The sequence below is a fragment of the Vanessa atalanta genome, chromosome 9, assembly GCF_905147765.1.
Source record: "Vanessa atalanta chromosome 9, ilVanAtal1.2, whole genome shotgun sequence".
Classification (NCBI taxonomy): Eukaryota; Metazoa; Arthropoda; class Insecta; order Lepidoptera; family Nymphalidae; genus Vanessa; species Vanessa atalanta.
Window position 1 is genome coordinate 3103854 of NC_061879.1, and position 24123 is coordinate 3127976.

The 24123-nt window shown below is 38.8% G+C and overlaps 2 protein-coding genes across 2 annotated transcripts; both read right to left on the reverse strand.

Annotated features, from left to right (window-relative positions):
* Positions 1-1399: 1399 nt before the first annotated feature.
* On the reverse strand, positions 1400-12776 carry LOC125066297 (medium-chain acyl-CoA ligase ACSF2, mitochondrial). The gene is made up of 12 exons (XM_047674330.1): positions 12676-12776; positions 10523-10706; positions 9206-9334; positions 7957-8177; positions 6977-7098; positions 5947-6053; positions 5185-5312; positions 4491-4659; positions 3776-3889; positions 3176-3318; positions 2838-2979; positions 1400-1845 (listed from the first exon to the last, which is right to left on the reverse strand). Exons 1-12 carry the CDS (start codon positions 12732-12734, stop codon positions 1618-1620), a joined length of 1746 nt encoding a protein of 581 aa, XP_047530286.1. The 5' UTR covers positions 12735-12776; the 3' UTR covers positions 1400-1617.
* Positions 12777-20808: 8032 nt separating this feature from the next.
* LOC125066393 lies at positions 20809-22629 on the reverse strand. Its single transcript, XM_047674456.1, has one exon. The coding sequence runs from the start codon at positions 22627-22629 to the stop codon at positions 20809-20811; it is 1821 nt and encodes a 606-aa protein (XP_047530412.1).
* Between the last annotated feature and the right edge of the window lie 1494 nt (positions 22630-24123).

A 24123-nucleotide genomic window follows, 5' to 3' on the forward strand; every position in this document is an offset into this window, starting at 1 on the left:
CCGGTTGGAGTACCTAAAAATCTAAGACAACATTGTGTGAAAACTTATTAAGCTATTTTACTTGGGTATGAATTAGAATAATGAGCATTCTTCTTAAAACCATTTTATTTACATAAGAATTATTTGCATTAAAGCCTTAATAATAAATTTATATCAATTGAAAATGCAACTGTACAAACCATAACCATAACCATTCCTGTTAAATCACAATTCCGATCCCCTGGGATTAACCTATGAACTAGTGAAGGCAATAAGACTTACCTATATATTATTTTATAAGGACATGACATACTTATGCCAATAATTTATAATAATTTGACGACCTCCGTGGTCGATTAGTATGTTCACGGATTTACATGGGTACGCCACTCCGAGGTCTCGGGTTCGATTCCCGGCCGAGTCGATGTAGAAAATTTCATTGGTTTTTATCGTTGTCTTGGTTCTGGGTGTATGTGGTGCCGTCGTTACTTCTGATTTTCCATAACACAGGTGCTGTAGCTACTTAAATTGGGATCAGAGTAATGTGTGTGATGTTGTCCAATATTTATTTATTTATTTATTTATTACAATAATATTTTATCTTGGTGGCAGGGTCTGTGTGCCAGCTCGTCAGGGTAGGTACCACTTACTTAAGCGTAGTAAGTAAAATTTCAATCGCAGGCGACAATTTTTACGCACACATTTGGTTCTAATAACAATAAAATTTGAAATACTAAGTTTTATTTATTATTGCACATTAATTGGTAAGTTCTTTGAAGAAACAATTTATATACATAAAATTAACTTAACAACTTGAAAATATCACATAAAACATTTTTCTTTTAAACTACACTGCAATATAAAATTAAATAAAAAAGTGCTCGTAAATTTATGTACGCGAGAAGTTGAAGTTGAAGAAGAAGTACATGTCAATAATTTATTACAATAAATAATAATCTATTTTTTAACAATAAAATAATTGAATGTAATATATTTTATTTGATTCTCACATGACAGTCGCACATTTAAACATTAACAATTTATATCCATAATAAAATAAACATGTAAAATAATTTGATTTCAAGTTGTCTATTTCTAGTAATTTGTCTCTTAATCGGCGGTTTAACTAGCAAATTCATTCTCATAATTTATTCATAACGCATCTTTAGATGTATAACTTAAAAAGTTTAAACATACCAGAAACATTTACATTACAGACAGACCTTAGGCAACAATATATTATCCTAAGTTATAAGAAGAAATGATATTTTATGTAGTTATAAATAAATTTCAGGAAGGACCATTGTACTTGGCAATCATTTAGATCTCACTTCTTTTGTCGTTGAAGTCAACAACCAAGGTATATATCATTATATATATATATATTATTATATATGTATATATATATATTGGACTTGGCTCATTTTTATATTTATATTTTTTAAGGGATACAAAATACAGAAAAGTATAAGAATACTTCAACATGCTATCAAATTAATGTCAATTACACAGAGTACAATACAATACAATACAGAGTAGGTAATATAATATAAAAGTGACAGTTTCAATGTGAGAGGAGATACTGTGGCGTATTTTTTAAATTAAAAGTTAGACAGATATACATATACTATAGTATATTTATATTTTTCCAGACTCAATCAGTTCCTTTATTTTATATCTCTGTATTTTACCTGATGCTGTTCTAGGAAACTCGTCGACAGTCTTTAAAAGTTTAGGAATTTTGAAACGAGCCAATTTTCCACTACAATGTTTCGCCATGTTATCTAGTGTGAATTTCGCTCCTTCTCTTGGTATTATAACCGCGCAAAGTTCTTCGCCGAGTCTTTCATCTGGTACTCCAATTACCTGTGTAATAAATAAATAAAAGTATATAAGCTTTCATAGGCTGGGCTGGTGCGAAAAATATCGTGTATATTATATAGCCAAAATAATTTAATATGAAGCCAAAAGAGTTACGGCAAAAAACATAGGTTTTCCAAAAAATTTATAGGAATTCCAATATTAATTATAAGGCATCTGTGGTATAGAGATAATAACATACACGGGACTTAACCGAGTCATAAATTCGTTCACCAGCATCAAATACCACTAAGATTTCTTTTGCTTATTTTTTAATTAACAACTCATTTCGTCTTCTGTGTCGTGTTGTATTCGTGGTAATGAAATCACAATCTTGGTAAGGTAACCTGCATAAGTTGAATGTTATTCTGCAACATCCACCAACCTTAACTAGTACGGAAAGACGTGACGGAATAAATTACAAATTTATTATCCTGTGCTGTCAGCACATCGCCTTTTTAGTCGTACTTCATATTTGGCATGATGAATTTTTTTATTAGATTTATTATTTAAATTCTCACGAAAAGTTGTAACGACACTTTTTGCTATAGTAAGCTATTGTGCGGCGTGCGCATGTTTCTCTGTCTGCCTCTCTCTCTCTCTTATAGAAAGCAAGCCAGATATTTTCATTTCTATTTCGCATTGAACAGTGTGGTGTCGCGACGATTATTTTTGTTGAGTGTGTACAGGTTTTTTGTACATACTAAATAATAAAAAAATAATTATTATGAATTTCGTTCCATCCGGGTGTCCCTTGACACCTCTCAACTTTTTTATAATGTATTAATCAGTCGGTACAGGGTACTCAAGTAATTGTGACGTGTTGTGTGTCTTAAATTAAAGATATTATTTCTTCGGTGTTTGGGTATTGATTAGCCTCATATCTGGATCCATCTCTGAATAATATACTCCTCAGTATCTCAAGATATGAGGAACATGTTGAATATGACATTTGTGACGGTTAGACATGACAGTTTTTACATTATATACTACTATACCTGACAGTCTATTATGTCTGGATGTGTGATCAACTGGTCCTCGATCTCTTTCGGCGCAATGTTCTCTCCGCCCCGTATGATTATATCCTTAAACCTCCCAACGATTTTTCCATACCCTTCTGGAGATAATGTAAACTTATCTCTGAAATGCAATTTAAATTATTTAACCGATGAGTGAATAAAATACGTTATTACGTTTATAAGGTTTTGTTTCATCCCCTATGCATTACACAGCACATACCAAAAAATATAATAAAATCAATTGATTAGTAGTATTACGTAACGAGTTTTTGTTATTGATTAAATCTCTTTGAAATTGACTTTTTATAACATCTTACCCCGTATACAGCCAACCATCTTCTCTTAAAGTCTTTTTCGTCTTTTCAGGTTCATCCCAGTAACAAATCATATTATTGTATCCTCTAACCATTAATTCTCCAGGAACTCCAAATGGCAATATTTCACCTTTTTCATCAATAACCTATAAATAAATTGGAACATGTTGTAAATAGTAAATTAATTGTATAACAATATTTAAGTCACAGCTTCAGTCCTGATTATTAGTATAACGAAATAAATATTTATAAAAATCTACGTAACTATCATATTGTGATATTATTGTAATATAAAGTGGTGGATTAGAACTTGTATCTCTTTTTTTTTATTTGCTCATAAAATTGAATGCACACGCTTTTACTGCTTTTCGCTAAAAGCGTGATGCTACATAGTTCCTTATCTTTTTTAATAAATAGTTTGTCTTACGTAATAAGGATTTATTTGAATACTGAGACTTTCGTGTTCAAACAAATAACGAACATAGTATTTAATAAGCTTTATAGTATATGATCATTCACTAACATGCTCGTAGTCCATAGGTATTAGATAATAATTTTCTAGTAACATAACTTCGTTGCACACTATTGCATTGTTTAGCTTACCTTCACCTCAGTATGGTCAGCTAAATAACCAACAGATTCGGCGACAACATCGACACTGTCTCCAGGTAACGATTGGAACACGCAGGCTGTGGTTTCTGTCAGTCCATAAAGTGCCTGAAAGTTCATAAACAAAAATCTATTAAAAATACAGAATAAAGATTTATTACATATTCACTTCACAGATTTTAATAATATCTAAAAATAGATCGCTTAGACACGAACGGATTTGGCGGAAATTAAACGCCAAGCTGGAAAACATGGATGGAGTAGAAATAGTGGACATAATCAGATGCATTTTAATTATGTCGATTAATACCTTATTTATATGCGTAGCAAAGGATAACTAATTATTAATAATAGCCTAATTGATTTCCATCACGGCGGCCATTGTCACTTAGCCATTGTGCAGACGGTTTTTAGAGCGCATAAGGTTGTGCGAAAAAAGGGTACTCTCTTTTTCTTTTCTCTCAATGCACAAAGATCTCAGGTTAAGGAAGTCAGGTTGACATTACCAACGGATTCCCATATCATTGTTAAAATAACAACTACCAAATTTTGGGCAATTTTTGAGAATTTATTTACAGAAAAATAAATACTAAACTTTGTATTGGCTCGACCTAGGTTTTGAATTCAGGCTTACCCGGAATCTGTAGCCTTCTAAGGCTGAACTAACGAAGCGTAAATTAAATATTCAATAATGTTACAATGCACTTACGCTCACGAATTCAGTTTTCATTTGGTCATGCATTTTTCTGATTAACTGAGGGCTACAGGGTGCGCCGGCTGCAAGAGCTAAACGCAATTTGATGGGCAGCTTGCCCATGTTCTCTATTTGTGACAGCATATCTATGTACATTGTTGGTGTACCAGTAACGACTGTGCATCTGGAAAATAAAACTGCTTCTTAAGTACTTGCTTGCTTGCTTGTCCAAGCAATTTATGTACGACGTATGGTACGACGAAGCGTGGATATACGTACAGAAATTCACGTATGGCCATTATGTGAGTTACATTAAAAAAATCTTCCTGAAAAATGTTATCGAGAAATCTTTAAAAAATATATTTGTTAATTTACAATATTTTTAGAATTTCCTCTTCGTTTAGTAAGCGGATAGGATAAAAATATTTTAAAAAAAATACATAATGTCAACTTTCATAGGAATCGGTCAAAAGTATCGATACTAACAACGGACACATCAAAATCTATTTTTATATATGAGTGACATAAAAACTTAGATCCCTAACCAATTTAAGCACTAATATGCTTCTTATGATCAGAAGTGTCACTTAAATAAATACTTTCAATATATAAATATCGTATTTCAGAAAGAAAAGAAGGAATACTTCGAATTGGTTAAGATTTTGTTATATAAGACTAGCAGCAGATACAATGCTATAAAAGTATTTACTTTTCAGCGCAAAGCGCATTTATATTAGCAGCTACGTTGTATATTGGGGCAGCGATGACGATCGTTGAACCATGTTGCAATGCAGAGATTAATGTTACTATTGAGCCCAGAGCATGGAACAACGGTGCCTGAAATCAAATCATAATTAAGGTTAAATATCTTATTTTAAATACATTGCCTATTTATGTTTAAGTTTGCATGACTATTTAATAAACATTATCTATATATGTAAGCCTTCGTGTTACGATTAAATCTTAAAATCCAAAGTACTTTTCTCTTTTCTCTCGATGTATTCTACAAGGATTAATTCTCGGACCGTTTATCTTTCTTGTTTATACTTGACTTACACTTTGATAAAGTTAACCTCTGGATATTATCGTATGTTGATGATGATACATCATCAGTTTTTAAAGCGATTTTCTTTTTAGCAACAATGTGACGATGTACGTAATGTTATAAATATGAGTATTGGTCATTGTGAAATAACATTTAACGAAAATGCAGGAGCAGTTGCAGGTAATGACTTTGGGGGGTCATATTTATTAGATTCCATTAGATTAATAGGTCAGGTCAAGGGTCCTATACTAAATAGGTTAGTAAATGGAACTCGTCTTCTTATTGGCTCGTTTAAAATTGATATATAGTGGAGATAAATTGAGGAAATATTATTCAGAGTGTAAGAAATATATAGAATGACTTACAGAGCACACCAAAGGGGCATCTGAATGATTTTGACTGAGTACAACAAATAATTTGACCTACCTGTAAACATACTGTTTGATGTTCTTCGTTTAATAGCAATCTTTTTCCAGAAAAATATGTATTATTAACTACTGCTAAATTAGAATCGATAGCAGCCTTTGGATCGCCTACAACAAATGAAGGAATTAATTTCCTGTCTTAATTATATAAAAACTACGAACGGCGCATTTATAATGACAGGCCAGTTTAAATTAAATTATAAAAAAAAAACACAAACCCAATCTGTTCTAAAGTATTACAAAACATCGAAATTGTATGAGTTTTTTATTCTAAATTTAATGCTGCGATCGTCATCTTAACAACAAGCTTAACAAGAATAAATTAAATTAGTTTCTGCAACTATAACTCCGAAAAATTATTAATTTTATAATATTTAATTATTTTTATATGTTAGATCTCATGTACATATATATAAACATTTATTTAACTTAGTCTTGTCTTTGGAACGTTCTTTGCATATATCTATAATGTCAATAGACTGTCGACCCCGAGGTTGTCTGGAGGAAATCGCTCAGTAGCGATAAGAATTATATTTATTTGTTTTAACTGTATATATTTTTATCATGATATTTAAATATTATTATTATTTTCAGTTCTTACAAAATATATACAAACAATAACCAGTCACCGATAAATTTCAGATATATAACTATTTTATTTATTTTAAATGGTGGGCAAATGTTGCAACTAAGAGTGAATTACCAGCACCACATATACCACCACGACACTACTAAGTATAAGAGCAAGCACACCCTTCAAACCGAAACACAACAATATTAAGTATTGTTGTTTAGCGATTCCTACCAAGAAGAGTTTGTAGTGTGTATTACCTATCCGGACTTGCAAAATCCTTACCAAAAAATATTTAAAAGTAAGTGCTAATATTATTCCTATTTTCCTCTTCAAATGCAAAACGAATCGTTTATAGTTAAAACGATTAGAATACAACTTGCGACATTTGTATGAATAAAGACTGAGAACATAAGACTTCAATATAAAGTTTACAAATTTCAATAGTCAACCAGCTCACCCGTTGTACCAGATGTGAAGAGACAAATGCTGCCATCCTCTGGTTTTATTTCCTTTCCATATATGGAAACTGCACAATTATTTTTATAACTATTTATCAGGTTGTCTATGGTAGAGACGCCACTGCAAATAAAAATAATATTTATGTATTAGGCAAAATCCTTAGAACTCCGTTTTGTTCATATTAAAAGTAAATATTAAAATCGTATAATAATCAACCAGCTAAAAAGTAACGTTTTCCGATATTCCTTAATAGCTATTTAAGCACATACTAATCAGACTTACACTCAGTTCAAGGATACAGTTAACTACTTAAGTGGAACACGTAAGGTGTGCACACCATTATAAAATAAAGTAAAAAATATATTTAAAAAAAAACAGTCTTAAATCCAAATATAAATGACATAGAATCATATATCTATATATCTTATGTAACAATATAATTAATATATTAAAAGGAATTTTTAATTTTTTTTAAAAGGAAAACATTTATAAGCTACCTGATTAAATTAACACAATTATTACTATAAATTAAAAATACGGAAAATGTTAAAAACATAATAATTACTCTTTTCCTAAAATAAAAAAAGAGATAATCTAGGCTTTGTCTCTAACTTTGATAATAAATTTAATCAACAGCATTTCAAACAAAGCACCGAAATTAAGATCATAGTAAAAAATATATATATATATATTATTTGATGTCGATATTCCATTTTTAAAATGCAATACATACAAATTCTCAAAATACTTACAACTAACTAGATAATTAATAAGACGTTAACGATTCTTTTCAAATTCAAAGAAATAGCGAATATTATGATTTCATGGCATATTTTCGTCAGTCATTTGAGGCATCTATTGAAAATACAACACTTCTTACCGTCTAAAACTCTCAGTGTTGAAGTAAGAATGAGAGCTTTAGTGCGTTTATTTTTGTTCAATTTAAAAAAAAAAAAAAAACTAAATAAAATAACTCACTTAATCGTATCTTTTCCTAAAGTCATAATAGACCTTAGATTTGGAAATATTTGTGATGAAAGTGATCCCTCCTTTGACGTTCGTAGTTCTGGTAAGATTTTGTTTAATCGTCCAATATAATCTCTATTCTTAATCGTATCGCCGATCAACAACCCTTTCATTTGGGTTTTTTTTATACAAAAACTCACCTCATTCGTTTCATACGCGGGGTTGATAAAAACCTAAAAAAAAATTAGTTATTTTAATAATTAAAAAGAAGAATATTTTTTTAATTCCATGTTTAAATAATAATTCCGCTGTTTGATTTCTATTTACAATAATCGATCCTACTATCGTATTTTTCCTTAAAATTCTTCATTAGTTTTACTTGACTTTGTGCAAGCTCGTCTGGGTAGGTATCACCCACTCATCAGATATTCGCCAAACAACAGGACTCAGTATTTTTGTGTTCCGGTTTGAAGGGTGAGTAGGCACAAGGGACATAACATCTTAGTTCCCAAGGTTGGTAGTGCATTGGTGATTAAAGGAATAGTTAATATTTCTTACAACGCCATTGTCTACGAGCGGTGGTGACCACTTATCATCATGTGGCCCATATGCTCGTCCGCCAAACAACACTATAAAAATATATATTGGTCTAGTAGTTAGCTTATCGGTTGCTGTCACTGAGATCCTGTGAACAAGTCTTGAATCATACTAATCAAGAGCAACTGAGTTTTCCTAACAAAAAAAAACAATAGTCCGAAATTTGGAAGTAGGCTTTGTTAATGGAAGGACCTTTAAGACTTCGTCTCTCTCGTCTGTTCTCTTTTTCCTGTCGTCAGATATGCCGTCTCATTAGATCATGGAAGTGCGGAAAATAGATAGTACACCTGTGTTTGACTACACTTTGTATACTATATTAATATTACGTTCTGTGAGTAGGCTACTTCCCCATCAGTTGGAGACTTGATCAGGTAAACAAATTATCATCGTGATCTTAAATTTGGTCTTTTTGGATACTAAGCATTAATTTATCTTGTAAAATCATTTCGTAGTGCTTCCAAGAGCTTACTACTTCAGTAAAGTATATATTGATTTGGATTTTTTTATCTTCATATTTCAAAACCTGAAGTATTATTAAAATAACGTGAACTACGCTCAGGTATTATTATCGCTTGTGACCGCATGAGACACTTACCACGACATTATTCATTTAATTTTAGAAGTATATAGGTTACATTATGTTAACAAATATTATAACACTCACCGATATAAGTCCAACTCTAGCGGCTGCCACGAGACCCACCACCCATCCGACACAATTGTGAGACCAGATTCCCAGTCTATCTCCTTTCTCGAAGCCATTAGCTCTTAGTGCGCATCCTAAGGAATCAGCCTGAAATTATATTTAATATTGACTAATATATACTATCGGTGTGAAATAAAATTTATTATTTAGTGATATATGAAATTCACTTCATGGTCGGGCTTTATGCAGTCCGTCTGAGTTGGTACCACCCACTGATCACATACTTACTTTTACATTTGTTTAATTTTGTGTTATTTCGGTTTATGGACTTTGTATGCCAGTGTTATCAAAAGCACGAGGGACATAGCCTTCGTTCGCAGGGTTGGTAGCATTGGTAATTTTAAAATGTTCAATCGAAACAAGATCGGAATGGAATCGCGAATGTATCTTAACTGTTATAAACTAGTAGAATTAGTACTTAGTTAAGATTCAGCTGGGAATGAAGATATTATACATGTACGTTATTTTTTATTTATGTACTATTTAAAATTAATGGATACTCGCTCATATCTCTTGACTGATACTACTTAGGTCATTTACATAATCTTCATATACATAATAATATTGCACAAAGTAAATGTCGTTGTAATTATTTATTTTAACTCCCTAGGATTTTTTAATTTTTTTTTTTTTGTGTGGCACTAACTTCTTTTACAATAGAGTTAATTGGCAGATATCGTCGCGTATGGAAAAAACATCATGCTCCTCCTGGCTACCTTTCTCCCTCTTTCTCTTTATCTCTGTCTCATTCTCTTCTATATAAAATTATTTGAAGTTAGTTTTTATTATAGTTTTATTTCTCACGGGATTTTTAATAACAATTTTAACAACTCATTTAATTATTCTCAAAAATGGTGAATTTATTTTATTGTTTCTGGTATGTGTGTTATTATATATTTTTTATACATGATATGTATATACTGACGACCTCCGTGGTCGAGTCGTGTATACAACGGATTTCATGGGTACGCTACTCCGAGGTCCCGGGTTCGATTCCCGGCCGAGTCGATGTAGAAAGAGTTCATTAGTTTTCTATGTTGTATTGGGTCTGGGTGTTTGTGGTACGGTCGTTACTTCTCATTTTCCATAACACAAGTACTTTAGCTACTTACATTGGGATCAGATTAATGTATGTGATGTTGTCCAATATTTATTTATTTATATAAAAGCAAGTTCGTTTCGAACGGGAGTCCCACGACGACCTCTTTTGTTTTTTAACCAAAGCATCTTATCTATTTGCAAGATAATTAATTATGAATAAGTTTGACTTCTTACTTGGCTCAACAATTCATCGTAAGTTATGGAGATGTCTTCATGTATGGACCGGATGGCTACACGGCCTGGGTATCGATGCGCAGTCTCCGCTATCACGTCGCCCAAAGTGGCATGGAACAGGGGCTCGCTGCCAGGATTATGCAAATAGCCTTCATTTGCCTGTAGCTGAAGATTACGAGCAACCCTGTAAATTGTTAATTGTAAATTATTTCTAACTATCTGCCCCAGCATCGGACGGGTAAAATAAGGGGGGTATATTTGTTTTATATTGAACGACAAATATAAATAGAAAATACCTCTTCTTTTCAGTCAGTAACGTTAGCGAAAGTATAATCATAGACGGTTGAATGGATAAGCAAAACATAGAGAACAAAATACAAACACTTAGTGGTAGGGCTTTGTGCAAGCCGTCTGTGTAGGTAACACCAACTCATTATATATTCTGCCGCTACGCAGTAATACTTACTTACGTATTGTTCTATTCCGATTTGAAGGATGAGTGATCCAGTTTAACTACAGGCACAGGGGATATAAAACATCTCAATTTCCAAGGTTGGTGGTTATTTTAGAAATTATTAAAATATTAACGACGCCAATGTCTATGGCCAGTGACCTCATACTTTTACTTGTCCGTTCGTCTAGCAAAGTCATAAAATATTACTTTCATGTTCATTTAATAAAAGATAATTTAAAATTGTTCATTATACAAATTCGTGTGTTGTTTTAATAACATGTAGGTATTTATTATTATTTATTGTCTTATGTACGATCCGCTTGCAAAAATGATTACAATATTTAAATAAAACGGTATGTACTTTATTTTCGCAAAACTCTATTAATCTCTCTAGAGAGATGTCTCTATCAATTTCTCTAACAATAATATAATTTTATAATTATATTACATAGAACAAATAAAATAAACATATCGAGTTCTGCTGGCAACGTACGTGTGTCCGACGTACGAATGTTATTTGTTACATAAATCTAGAAATATATTCATAACAAAAACCAACATCCAGATATTATTTATATAGATATTTTAATATATGAAATGGGATACCTTGGTGACCCACGACGAATAACGTTGTTTAAAACAGTAATAAATACTGATTATTATTATATCGAGTACTATATTTACAAAATGTCGTATTACTGAAATTGTTGCCACAGATATTTATCTCGTTCATTATCAGTTGGAACACTCAATATTAGATATTATGTATTAGCCACAATATAATTGATAATAAAAGATATCAATCTTGGTGTTTTGTGTGAAAAACATAACAGAGCAGATTTTAACATCTTGTTGCAGGAGCAGAATACAAAGTATTGCTATTTAGCGGTAGAATTTTTCATGAGCGGCCTGTTGGCCGGACGGGACTGCTCCAAAAGCAGTATCTAGAAATATTTTTTACGGTGCTTTGCCTTTTGAAGCTAGTGGTATATTAAAATCTAGGAATTTGGTGATATCACTTTGTACAGGGTATCCGCGTAGATACCACCCACTCATGAAAAATTCTACATCTAAATAGCAATACTTTGTGTTGAGTTCGGGTTTGAAAGGTGTGTGAGTGTGCACAATTGACAGAACATTTTAGTTCCTATGGTTGGTAGCGCGGAGGTCATGTTGGGAATGGTAAATATTTCTTAGAGTGCCAGTGCAGTGGTAAGCACTAACCATCAGGTGGCATATTTGTCCGTTTGCCTATTTATTAAATTCAAAAGAAAACAAATTTATCAAATACATATTTTTCGGCAAATACCTTCTACCAGATTTTTCCTTAGTACCTACATTAGATTTTTAGTACTTATAACTTATTAAATAAAAAAGTAAAGTAAATGCAGCCTGTAAACGTCTTACTGCTTGTCAAAGACTTTCTTTTCTTTCGTGGAAAAGGTTTTGAGCTTATTTCGCGACGCAGCTCCAATGCAGCTTGATTGATTCACTTGGCAGATTTTTATCACACAAATTTTTCCTCATAATGTTTTGCCTTCACCGAGTACCTACGATATTTTTTTTTACTCTTATATTTATAAAATAAAATAATTTTCTCAACTGACAATAAACAACAAATCAACTCGAAACGATTATAAGATCCTCGCATTAACTCCACGTCTTTATATTAAAAATAATATTTAACTTTGAAACGCACCTCAAACTAGCTGCACTGGTAAGTCTTCTCGATAAAAAACGAGTACTTTTACTAAACATTATTAAACGTAGTCAGTATGTCCAAGTCTGACGGAACACAATTAACGACTGAGATAAGAAATCCATTATATTAAACTCCTAAATTATAACAGATGCGTCATACTCGTTTTCTAATGATATGCAGATTATAATTGAGTTACAATTAAAATAAATAAATAGTTATAAAACGTAGAACATTTTTATTCACCTATTGTTATTTTTAAATATTTTCAAATTAACTTATCTGATGGAATTAATCAAATAAGATTTCTAATCAAAAAGTATTATGTTATTAAGAATAAATCACACGTAACAGCTGTTTATTACATATACTTGTATCGTTTATATTCATCGTAACCTTGTAAAATGTACGTGTATAAATAAATATGTAATTGATATGTATTATAAGTACCTAGCTTAATATTCAAATGTATGTACGGATTGATGTCTGAGAGCGTTTTTTGATTTGTACTTTTATTAATTTATTTGGTAAATAAAAATTGATAAAAAGTCACCAACTTACTTTAACTCGGTATTTAGTTTTACCCGGGCCTTGTGCAAGCCCATCTGGGTAAGTGCTAACCCCTCATCATATACTTTACGGCTACTTACACTCAGTATTGCTGTGTTCCGGTTTGAAGGGGAGCCAGTGTAACTCCAGGCACAAGGAACACTCACTTCCCAAGGTTGGTGGCGTATTTACGATATAAGGAATGTTTAATATTTCTAACTGAGCTAATTCCTACGGGCGGTGGTGACCACTTACCCATTACCATTGCCCGTCCGCCTAACTATATAAAAAAAACAACAACATATTAAAATATATAAAATATATCATACAAATTATTATACCCAAAAAAAACTTATATTACATAGCTAATATAGTTGATAGTAGACTCGTCAAGAGCGCTTTTACTTTAGTTATTATGAATTTTTATCGACACATTAATAAAATTACGACTGGTTTTTTCGATTTTGTATTGGCTTTTGTTGCTTTTTTTTAACTTACAACATACACGGGCTCACAGTTGCCCGTGACTTTATTACATTTTACTTTTATACATTTTGGCGTTTTTATATTTTATATTTTTACTGAACATCAGCAGATCTTCGCTGGACTTCAAGCTTGTCGTCTTCTTGGAAAACGTGGCCCACACTGACTTTTTTCTTTGTTTTTCATTTTAAAATTTGTTGCTTCACTCTAATGCTTCGTTTGCTCCATCCACCTTTTGTTTTATATTAAATATCTGAGAGTTACAATTAAATACAATCTTTTTATTAGAAGTTTTAATAAAGAACTTTTTTTTTAAATATGATATTTAGTCAAATTTGAACATATTTTTATAAAGACATTTTACAAGAGTCAAAGTATATTTAACGTAATAAAATTATTCTCTTATATAAATCTCTTAGATTTAATATAAATCTCTTAGATTTAGATCTTATATAAATCTTTAGAGGATTTGTAGGATTCCGTATAAAATCACATAATTCTGGCACAGAAACATTTTATCATTATGACGTCACAAGACAGCCATTTGTGGTGTATTTATGTCACGTGATAGCGTATAATATTTTATAAATTACTTATAATCGATATTATCATGCCTATAATGTAAAACTATATGCATATTTATGTATTATATATTTATGAATAATAGCTCATATCGTAGTCGTGTTTGTAGCTGACAGAAAATTATCTTAAAACTAAAACTAAATATACAAGAAATCATTTTATGTCAAGATAAGTATTCATAAAAAGTATTTACATTCTAAATATTTAGAGTATAGTAACTAATCTCTAAGACTAGACTCTTCACAGTATAAAATGATACGACATTGAATAATTAAAATGTTTAAAATATATACGCATGTGTCAGATTAAGTAGGAAATTATTAAAAAAATTTGAATTGTGTTGATAACATTGATATTAAATAAGAGGGTACTTTGACTTTTCTGTTCAATATTGAGTCACGTGATTTGTAGTAAGGCAATGTATGATTTAAGCTCGGTACAGAACACTTTTACTTTTTACTTTGATCCTGGATCAGCAAGGTGCTAACATTTAAGGTACGGTATAATTTTGTGATAAAAAATAATTGTTATTTCTTGTTAAATTATTATGTTTTTTTTTTTGCAATTATCAAGATACAAAGTTAGTAAGTATTAAGGTAATTGTTAATATATATAAATAAATGTTAATGTAAATATTAATTGATACAATATTACGATTACTACAGCTATTATAAATAAATATTTGAGTTTCATATATAATATTTTAATGTCTTAAACCCTTAAAATATAATAAAGTAATAAATAAATAGATTTTGTCTTAAAATCCTGAAATAATGTATTGAGTGTCTATAAAAATATAAAACATGCAAATAGCGAATCACATTCAACATTCACGACTGAGATTCGTGAGTAGGTTCTTAAATAACAGCATTGCAGTTGCTATTGTCGCTGTCGCCATGGTCTATCTGAAATATATATGATACTTGGTGGAAGGGCTTTTTCCAAGCCCGTCTGTGTAGGTACCATCTACTCATCAGATATTCTACTGCCAAACAACTATACTGAGCATTGTTGTGTTGCGGCTTGAACGATGAGTGTGCAAACACAGGCACAAGAGTCATAACATTTTAGCCCCCGGAGGTTGGTGGCGCATTGTTGTTATGCAATAAATGGTTAATAAATCTTACAGCACCAATGTCTTTGGGCCGTGGTGACTACTTACCATCAGGTGACTTATTTGCCCGTCTAAGTACATTTAACATTAAAAATATCGCCGTAACTATTTGCATACTTTGAATACGTGTACAGTCAGAGTAAGAAAACCTTCGTCAGTTTTCAAATTCATTCCTTTATCAGATCAGATCAAAGCATTAAACAGAAAACTGCACATAAAATTAAACTAACATAGTATAATAACTAGGTTCAAAATAGTGTACATTGCGACGCAATATGTCAAACTAATCGGTAAAGCAGATTATCACGCACACGAAAATAGATCTTAAGGTGACGAACCTTTTCTAACTCAATATGTCATACTCAATTGGTAAAGCAGGTTATCGCGCATACTAAGCAAACGAAAATAGACCTTAAGGTGACGAACCTTTTCTTACCCCGACTGTACATATGCGTAGTTGCAATAAAATAGCCTATTACATGAAAATAATATCACTAAGCATTTATATGATTAAAAATGGGAAATTAAATAATTGTATGCAACAAAGGAAAAACGTAAATAAAATATATTTACAAATTAATTATTTTGTTGACCAACTGGATCTCAGTAACTGAGTTCCTTTGCATAGAATGTGTGGCGCAAGTTCAATCCGCTGTAAACAAAACGAAAATGTCCACCCATTCGCACTGAAGCTGTAGGAGCCGCAGGTCTCTCTCGTAGATCTAAACATTTTCATTAAAAATGGATATACGTATAAATACACATCTTGCTTGATTGGGCGTCACGAATCTATTCAATTCCACGTCTCATCCCGCACTGATTTATTAGGCGACAGAGCCGTTGCACCGTGATTTGTGCTTGTCGATTACGAAAAAAAACCATTTAATTGACTTGGTTTGTGTAAGCCCGTCTGGGTAGGTACCACCTACTAATAAGATATACCGCCAAATAACAGTACACTGTATTGTTATGTTCCGGTTAGAAGGGTGAGTGAGCCAGTGTAATCACAGGCACAAGGGACATAACATCTTAGTTCCCAAGGTTGGTGGCGCATAGGTGATGTAAGGGATGGTTAATTTTTTAATTCCTTACAGCGCCTTTGTCTATGGGCGGTGGTGACCACTTACCATCAGGTAGCCTATATGCTCGTCCGCCAACCAATGCCATAAAAAATATATTAAATAATAATAAAAATAGATATTCTGTAAAAATAAGGTGAAGGTTCCTTAAATATTGTCATATTTAATATCCCAAGTAAATAAAAAAAATCTTCTAACAGATAACTCCGGAAAAAAGCTTACAGTAACAAATTCTATATATATATATATAATTATCGTTTGTATTTTATTTTTTTGAGATGAAGAAGAAATCCTACAATGATAAGTAAGGCTATAAAATTATATTTTAAAATTTTCTGGCAACGATTAATGTAAAAAGAGGAACTGATGTAACTCGAATGAAGCCAATTCACACATATTCATACTTATGAGGAGGAAAGTACTCGTGCACTTTTGGGACACTAACAGGCAGGTATATACCAGTTTACACACGAAGGCGCGCACTGTCACTTTAAACTATTTGTAGTTTTTGCTTTTTATTTCACTGTACCTACACATTAATCTAATATTATAATTTTTGTCTGCGACTTTATTGGTAACATTAATTTTAATTTGATTTTTACATGATACGTAAAAGTTTATTATTATTTAATCGTTTGATATATTTTTACACCAATATATATTTTACGAATTGTTTTAAAGCGTTTATGAATGGGACTAATTATAAACTTCAGGTGTCTAACTACAGTATTTAAAAATGCTTATTATTTTAATAACATAATTAATAGGCCATTGTAAGATGTTTGCATGTCTTTTTTGTAGTCGCTTGGTAGTTATTTCTATAATTAATATCATTCAGATATATTCAGCGGTTTTCAGCCCTTTTTTTTTTTTTTTTTTTTTTTTTTTTTTTTTTTTTTTTTTTTTTTTTTTTTTCTCGCTGGAAAAACGCGTTACGCGCTTCCCCCACGTGATGGAAGGTGGGGGGGTGTGTGGGACTCCCCGGAGCCCTGGACGCCGAGTGCGCCCAGGTACGCCGGGTTTACCCACTAAAAAACCAGCGGTACCCTCTCCGTCTTTCGGCGGGCGCCACGGGATCGCTTGCGCATGCTACCGTGACGCCCTGACGGTCGGCCCGCCTATGCGGGCCTCCTACACCTAGGGGGGGTTCTCGGGGTACTGAGACCCCCCCTAGTCCCCGCGACGCCTATTGAGGCGGGGGGAGAAGGTGCGCGTAGCGCTTCTTCCTCCTCCCCGGTCGTCTTCGGCGGAGCGGGTCTGCAGCGGCATCCTCTTCCCGCTCCCGCTCCGCGGCTTCCTTCTGCGACATCACGTTTTCGCAGAAGGAGCGCATCTCCGACCAACACGTCTCACTACCGAGCATTTCGTTGACGATGCTCGGCAGCGAGAGGTCTCCGCCCATAGTCGCCGCAAGGGTGTGCCTCTGGGGCCCCCACGCAGCACACTCACTCAGGGTGTGGTGCGCCGTGTCGACTGGCGCACCACACTCGTGGCAGGAGGGTGACACCTCCCGCCGCGCTATCCCGTGCAGGTACTTACCGAAGCATCCGTGCCCGGTAAGTACCTGCGTCATCCTGAAGGTGAGTGTGCCCTTCTTCCTCTCGACCCAGCGACTCAAGTGGGGCCGGATCGCCTCCACTGTCGCCAGGCCCGCCGTGGGTGACCCCAGATCCTCCTGCCATCGGGCGATCAGGGCTCGCTGGGCTAGAGCCCTGATCCGCCCGACCTCCGCCGACCCTGGACGGTCGCCGCGGTTCCTCGCCTCGACCCGGAACCGGTACACTTCCGCGAGCACCTCCGCCTGGAGCTCCCAGGGCGGATCGCCCGCGAGAAGTGTCGCCGCAGCCCACGACACCGTACGGTACCCTCTGATGCCTCTCACCGCTATGACCCTCTGCGGCTTACGCAGCAGGGCCCGGTTGTCAGCGGTGAGGGCGTCGACCCAGATCGGGGCACCGTACAGCGCCATCGACCTCACTACGCCGGAATATAGACGCCGGCATAGCGATCCCGGCCCCCCCACATTCGGAAGGAGGCGGCCGAGAGCGGCGGCGGCGTTGATGAGCCTCGGGCCGAGATGGACAAAATGCTGCCCGAAGCTCCATCGACCGTCCAGGATGAGGCCCAGATACCTCATCTGGGCCTGCACCTTGATCACCGTCCCCCGGACGGTGATACTCGCCCCTCGTGGGGGTCCTTGCCGTGGACCGTGGAACAGGAGGGCCTCCGTTTTGGATATGGAGACCCTCAAGCCCAGCATTCCCATACGGTCCACGGTGAGAGCCGTTCCGACCTCGGCGAGGCGTGCCGCCTCCCGAAAGTCCCGCCCAGTCGCCGTGACGAGGGTGTCGTCAGCGTAGCACAACACCCCCATCCCGGGAAGGACGGGAGCTCGCAGGAGCCAGTCGAAACCGACGTTCCACAGGATTGGGCCGAGAACCGACCCCTGTGGAACGCCGCAGCCCACCCGACGCCGGACCAACCTCCCATCGACCCCCGCCCAGAGGACCTCCCTGTCCTGGAGGTACGCCTCCAGCAGCCTCCTGAGATAGGTCGGCACCCCATGGTATCGGAGTGCCTCCCGTATCGTCTCGAAAGGGAGACTGTTGAAGGCGTTCGCCACGTCGAGCGACACCGCCAGGACGACTTGCCCCCGGGCCACCGCTTCCGTCGTCCGAGTCTTCAGGGCGTCCAGGGCGTCGACCGTCGACCGGCCCGCCCTGAACCCGTACTGAGCCTCTGAGAGACCCGGACCGACCTCTTCGAGGTGCTGAACGAGACGGGCTGCGAGGACCTTCTCGAAGAGTTTGCCCGTCTCGTTCAGCAGCACTATTGGCCTGTATGCCGAAGGGGAATCCGTCGGCCGACCTTCCTTCGGCAACAGGACCAACTTTCCTTCCTTCCAAGGCTTCGGAAACTGCCCGCTGCACAGGCACTCGTCGAACAGCTCCCGAAGCCTTGCACCCAGGAATTCCAGGGCGTCGCACAGAACACGCCCTGGAACCCCGTCCGGACCCGGCGCCGTGTTCTTGGCCCTCAAGCGGCCGAGGGCCATCTCCATCTCCCGCTCCGTGATCAGTGGTGGAGCCACTGTGTCTTCGATCACGGAGCGGGGGGCCATCTGCGGAGGGACATGCTCGCCTGGATGGGGAAAGAGTTCCTCGACCAGGCGCAGGAGGAGTCTCGGTGGCAGCGTCTCAGTCACGGGGGCGCCTTGGGTGCGGAACTTTCCGCGTACACCGCGGTACGGGCGCCCCCACGGGTCTCGATTGAGACCCGCCAGAAGCTCCTCCCTGGCCTTCTCCTTGGCCTTGCTTATCGCCAGCTGCAGATCTTTTTTCAACTGGCGATAAGCGTCCAGCATCTGTCCCTCCAGGTCCGTGTCGAGGCCGTTGCGCCTTCGACAGCGGACGTAGGCCCTCCGCGCCCGGCAGCACGTCGCCCGAAGGTCGGCGATTTCGGGCGACCACCAATAGACGTGCCGGCGCGGAACCCTGCGCCGGGTCCGAGGCATGGCCGCATCGCAGACCTCCTTGAGCGAACTGCGCATGCGGCCCGCCAGCTCCTCTGCGCTGGCGCCCTCCGTCCTCCCTGCGGAACCCCACCGCTGCATGATGGCGGCCTCCTTGACCAGCTCTCGATCGACCTGGCCGAGAGACCACCTCGGCAGCGTAGTCGGCACCCTCTGGGGTTCCGCCGGCCTGCGAGAGGTGGAGATCTCAAATCGGATGTACCGGTGATCCGATAGAGTCTCCACCTCCTCCTCCACTCTCCAGTCGACCACTCTGCGTGCAACGACAGGGGTGGCGAACGAAACGTCCACCACGGAACCCCCCTGATGTCGCACGCAGGTGTGTACCTGCCCCCTGTTGAGAAGGGACAGGTCGGAGAGCAGGGCCCACACCTGGACGGCCCTCCCTCGCGGATTCGTGGCGGGGTTGCCCCAGGCACGCGACTTTGCGTTTAAGTCGCCGAGAACCAGTATAGGTTTCGGCGACTGCCTGGCCACCGCAGCTCTGACTAAGCCGAGATAAGTCTCGAACTCAGCCAGGCTGCGGTTAGGGGAGAAGTACGTACCGACGATGACGTACTCCCCCCACCCCACCACTACGTAGCCCGAGCCCCTCTCGATGAGTGAGAGGGGGGGGCCCGTTCCGCTCCTCGTGAGAACCGCCACGGTGTCGTCCGAGTCCCCCAGCCAGTGAGGTAGGGGAGGGACGAAATAGGGCTCGCAGGCCACCGCCAGGTCTACCTGCCACTCCGCCATGGACTGCAGCAGCAGGTCCTGCGCTCCGGCGCAGTGGTTTACGTTCGTTTGGAGGAAGCTCAGTTGTCTGTGCATTTTTTGGTTCGTTGAGCTTCCTCCGAGGCCTGACGGCTACATTCAATTGGGGCGGCCCTGGTTCCTTGGACCGCCTTGCCTTTCGTGTGGGGAGGGTTGCAGTCCCTGCCACCCATCGAGTGCCCTGAGGGCCTCCCAGCCTCTGCACAGACTGCGCAGTGGGCTGGTGCAGAGCACGACGGTGCCAGGTGTCCCGCACCTCCACACCTGTAGCACAGCGAGCTCCTGTCAACCTTTGACGGGCAGAGGGCTCTCGTGTGCCCGAGGCCGAAGCACCGGAAACAGCGAAGAGGTTGCTGTTCTAGTACCCTGACTCTAGCAGAGCTCCATCCCACTAGGAACCTGCCACTGTTGGCGAGAGTCTTAGCCGCCACCGTTGGGCACCTCACTGTAGCCATGCCCACTCCCGCAGGACCTGTGCCGACAGTCCCGACTCGGACAGAGTCAACGGGGCAATTGCCAACCCTGGCTATGGCTGCGGCCAGCTTGGTCTTTGTGACCGAGTCGTCCAGCCCCGTGATCCTCAACTCGGTCATCCTCACGGGTAGAACGACGTTGGCCACTCCATCCAGGGCGACGCGGAGCTTATCCGCCAGTCGCCCAGCCTGCTCCTGACTCTGCGACTTAGGCAACTCTAGGACCCTAGCACCGGTGGCAGCGCGGCGGATCTTGATGCCCTCCCCTATGCCCAGCTGCGCCAGGTCGACGCTCTGCTCGGCCTTCTCTAGCACCTGGGCGTACGTCACTCCCTTTTCCTCTGCCTCAGGCTGCAGAGAGATGATGACGGCAGCGGTGCGGGGCATGGATATTTTGCCCTTTTTCAATGTTACCGCCGGGGTGGTTGTGAGCTTGCTTGCCACTGGTGGGGAAGGTTTCTTATCCTTTTTCCCTTTCCGGACAACAGTGGCCCAACTTTCCTCCTGCCCCGTACCAGCTTGAGCTGAAGGGATGGGTGTCCTAGCTGCCGGTGGTACCGTTGCAGCCGGGGTTGTCCTATTGTTTTTGGACTGCTTCTGCTTTTTGGGAGCAGAAGCCGTGGGTGGCATCGAAGGCCTCGGCACGTCCAGCTCTACGGTTGTAGCTGGTGGACTGCTTACTCTCGGGGGAGGGAGTCTGGCGTCCAGCATCGCACCGATCGAGATCGTGATGAACTCTCTCAGTTCATCAATCATTGCATCGGTGGATGGAGTGGCCAGAGAAGGCCCACTCGAAGCCCTCATGGTCGCCCTCATGTCGGCAAACTCCCTCCTGTGAGCCTTCAGGTCCTCTTTGAGGTTTTCGACCTCCCGGCGCAGGCGGCTATTGTCCGCCTGCAGACGCCGTGTCTCTTCCGCCTCAGTGCGAGAAGAGAGGACCTCGACTATAGCCTGTAGGGCGGCAGCCGATTCCTTCAGGCTTTTAATATAGCCGAACTTGAGGTTGCCTGATTTTTTGGCAACCGTGAGGATAGCGGCTACGTTGCGCTCCGCCTCCGCGTGCAGCTCCTCCGCTCCGAGCGTCGCCGGGTCCGCCATGCTTTTTGTTACCGACGATGATGGCACTACTGCGTCCTTTCTTTCGGTTGGTGCCTTTTTAAAGGCACGGCTACGGAGCGCCCTCTCGAAGGCAACTTCTCGTTCCTCCTCCTCTTTTTCCTTTAATTCGGTCCTAGCCCGGGTGAGGCCGTTACCTTTAACTTCGCCGCGGCGGTGGGCAGCGGGTCTCGCCGACTTGACTCCCTCGTTTTCGGAGTCGGAGTCGTCCGTCTGCAGCGGTCGATGTTTTTTAACAGAGGCCTCCGAAGCGGTCTCCATCTCCGAGTCCATCTGGATTTAACAAATCTGGTCCCAGACTAGATTATCCCGCACGACAGGTACTGTCCATAGTTTTCTTTATGCTGCTACGTCATTTTTGTGTAGGGATCATCAGCTGGAGAAGAAAATGACCTTATTAAAAGTTAAAAGTTAGCCTAATGTGTTACTGAAACGAGTCTAATTTGGAAAAAATAGAAAAATATTTTTGAATTTCCTTTACAAGGTCACCTGAGTCGATATACCAAATGACAAGAGGGAGGGTGGGGGGGCTTTTTTTCGATTTCCCGAGTGGAAATCGAGAAAACGAGTGCGGGGTGATGATCTGGGGGTGGATCCGAGTAGGATTCACGAAAAATTGCGGTCAAAATCGAACAAAAATTTTATATGAAAAAATCTAATACTACGTAACGGATAGGACTTAGCGAAATTATAATAGAAAAATTAAAATGTGAAAAAATATGAAAAAATATGAAATAAACGATGAAATTAATTAAAATAAACAAAAGTAAAGCGAAAATGTGCAGTGAGAAAATGCGATATCTCTAATATTTTAGAAGATAGCAAGCCTGTCAGCGGTTTTCAGCCCTGTCTTAAGCACAGCAAACGCCCAGATGCAAGCACGTGTTCCGGAAAACTCCCCAACCTCACAAAAAAAATATTTGTAAAAGGCATTCTGGCGCATCTCAATGTTGTCCAAGACATGACCATAACCATACCTCTGGCGCAAAGACGATGACGACGACGAAAACGGGCCTAGCCATTCCTTCCACAGACTCTCACGGTGTCTCATTAAGCGAGTAGCCACATGACATTTATAAGTAATATTAAAAAACAAATATTTTAAAAACAAAAATAATTATCAATAGAGTCATATAAAGTAATACTTATATTCAACTAGCTGATAATATGAGCCCATGATAAAATGTATTATGATAACTAACAAATGTATTGTTAACTAAAAATTTACTAGGATATTTGTTTTACCCAAAGGGTAAAACGGGACCCGATTGCTAAGATATTTAGAGATTATTTCGCTGTCCATCCGTCTATCACCAGGCTGTATCTCATGAGCCGTCATAGTAAAATTAGCAATGTACCGAAATTACATTCCAAAACCCATGCAACTAAGATGCAGACCGTATGGAGTAACGTGGTGGAATAAACTCTAAATCCATGTCACGAGGAGAGGAGGCCTTAGCCCAGAAGGGGGACTTTTGGAAGCTGTACATATAGAACCATATTAAGGAAAAAAGGTAAAAAAAAAATTAAAAAAATTTATTGATCGTTCGATGAATTACTCTCGACCGTCCATTCATTACGTTACAGCAAAAAAATTATACTTAGGTACTTAGCGCTTAGCAATTTCTCGGCTGAATCGAGGCCGAACCCGACCCAGTCCACCCTACGGAAGTCGAACGAGGCACGCGACGTGGGTAGCTTGTGACGAAACATGCAAATTTTTCTAGCCACCTCAGCTAGTAGTGCTTTAAGTGAACTGTCCCATTT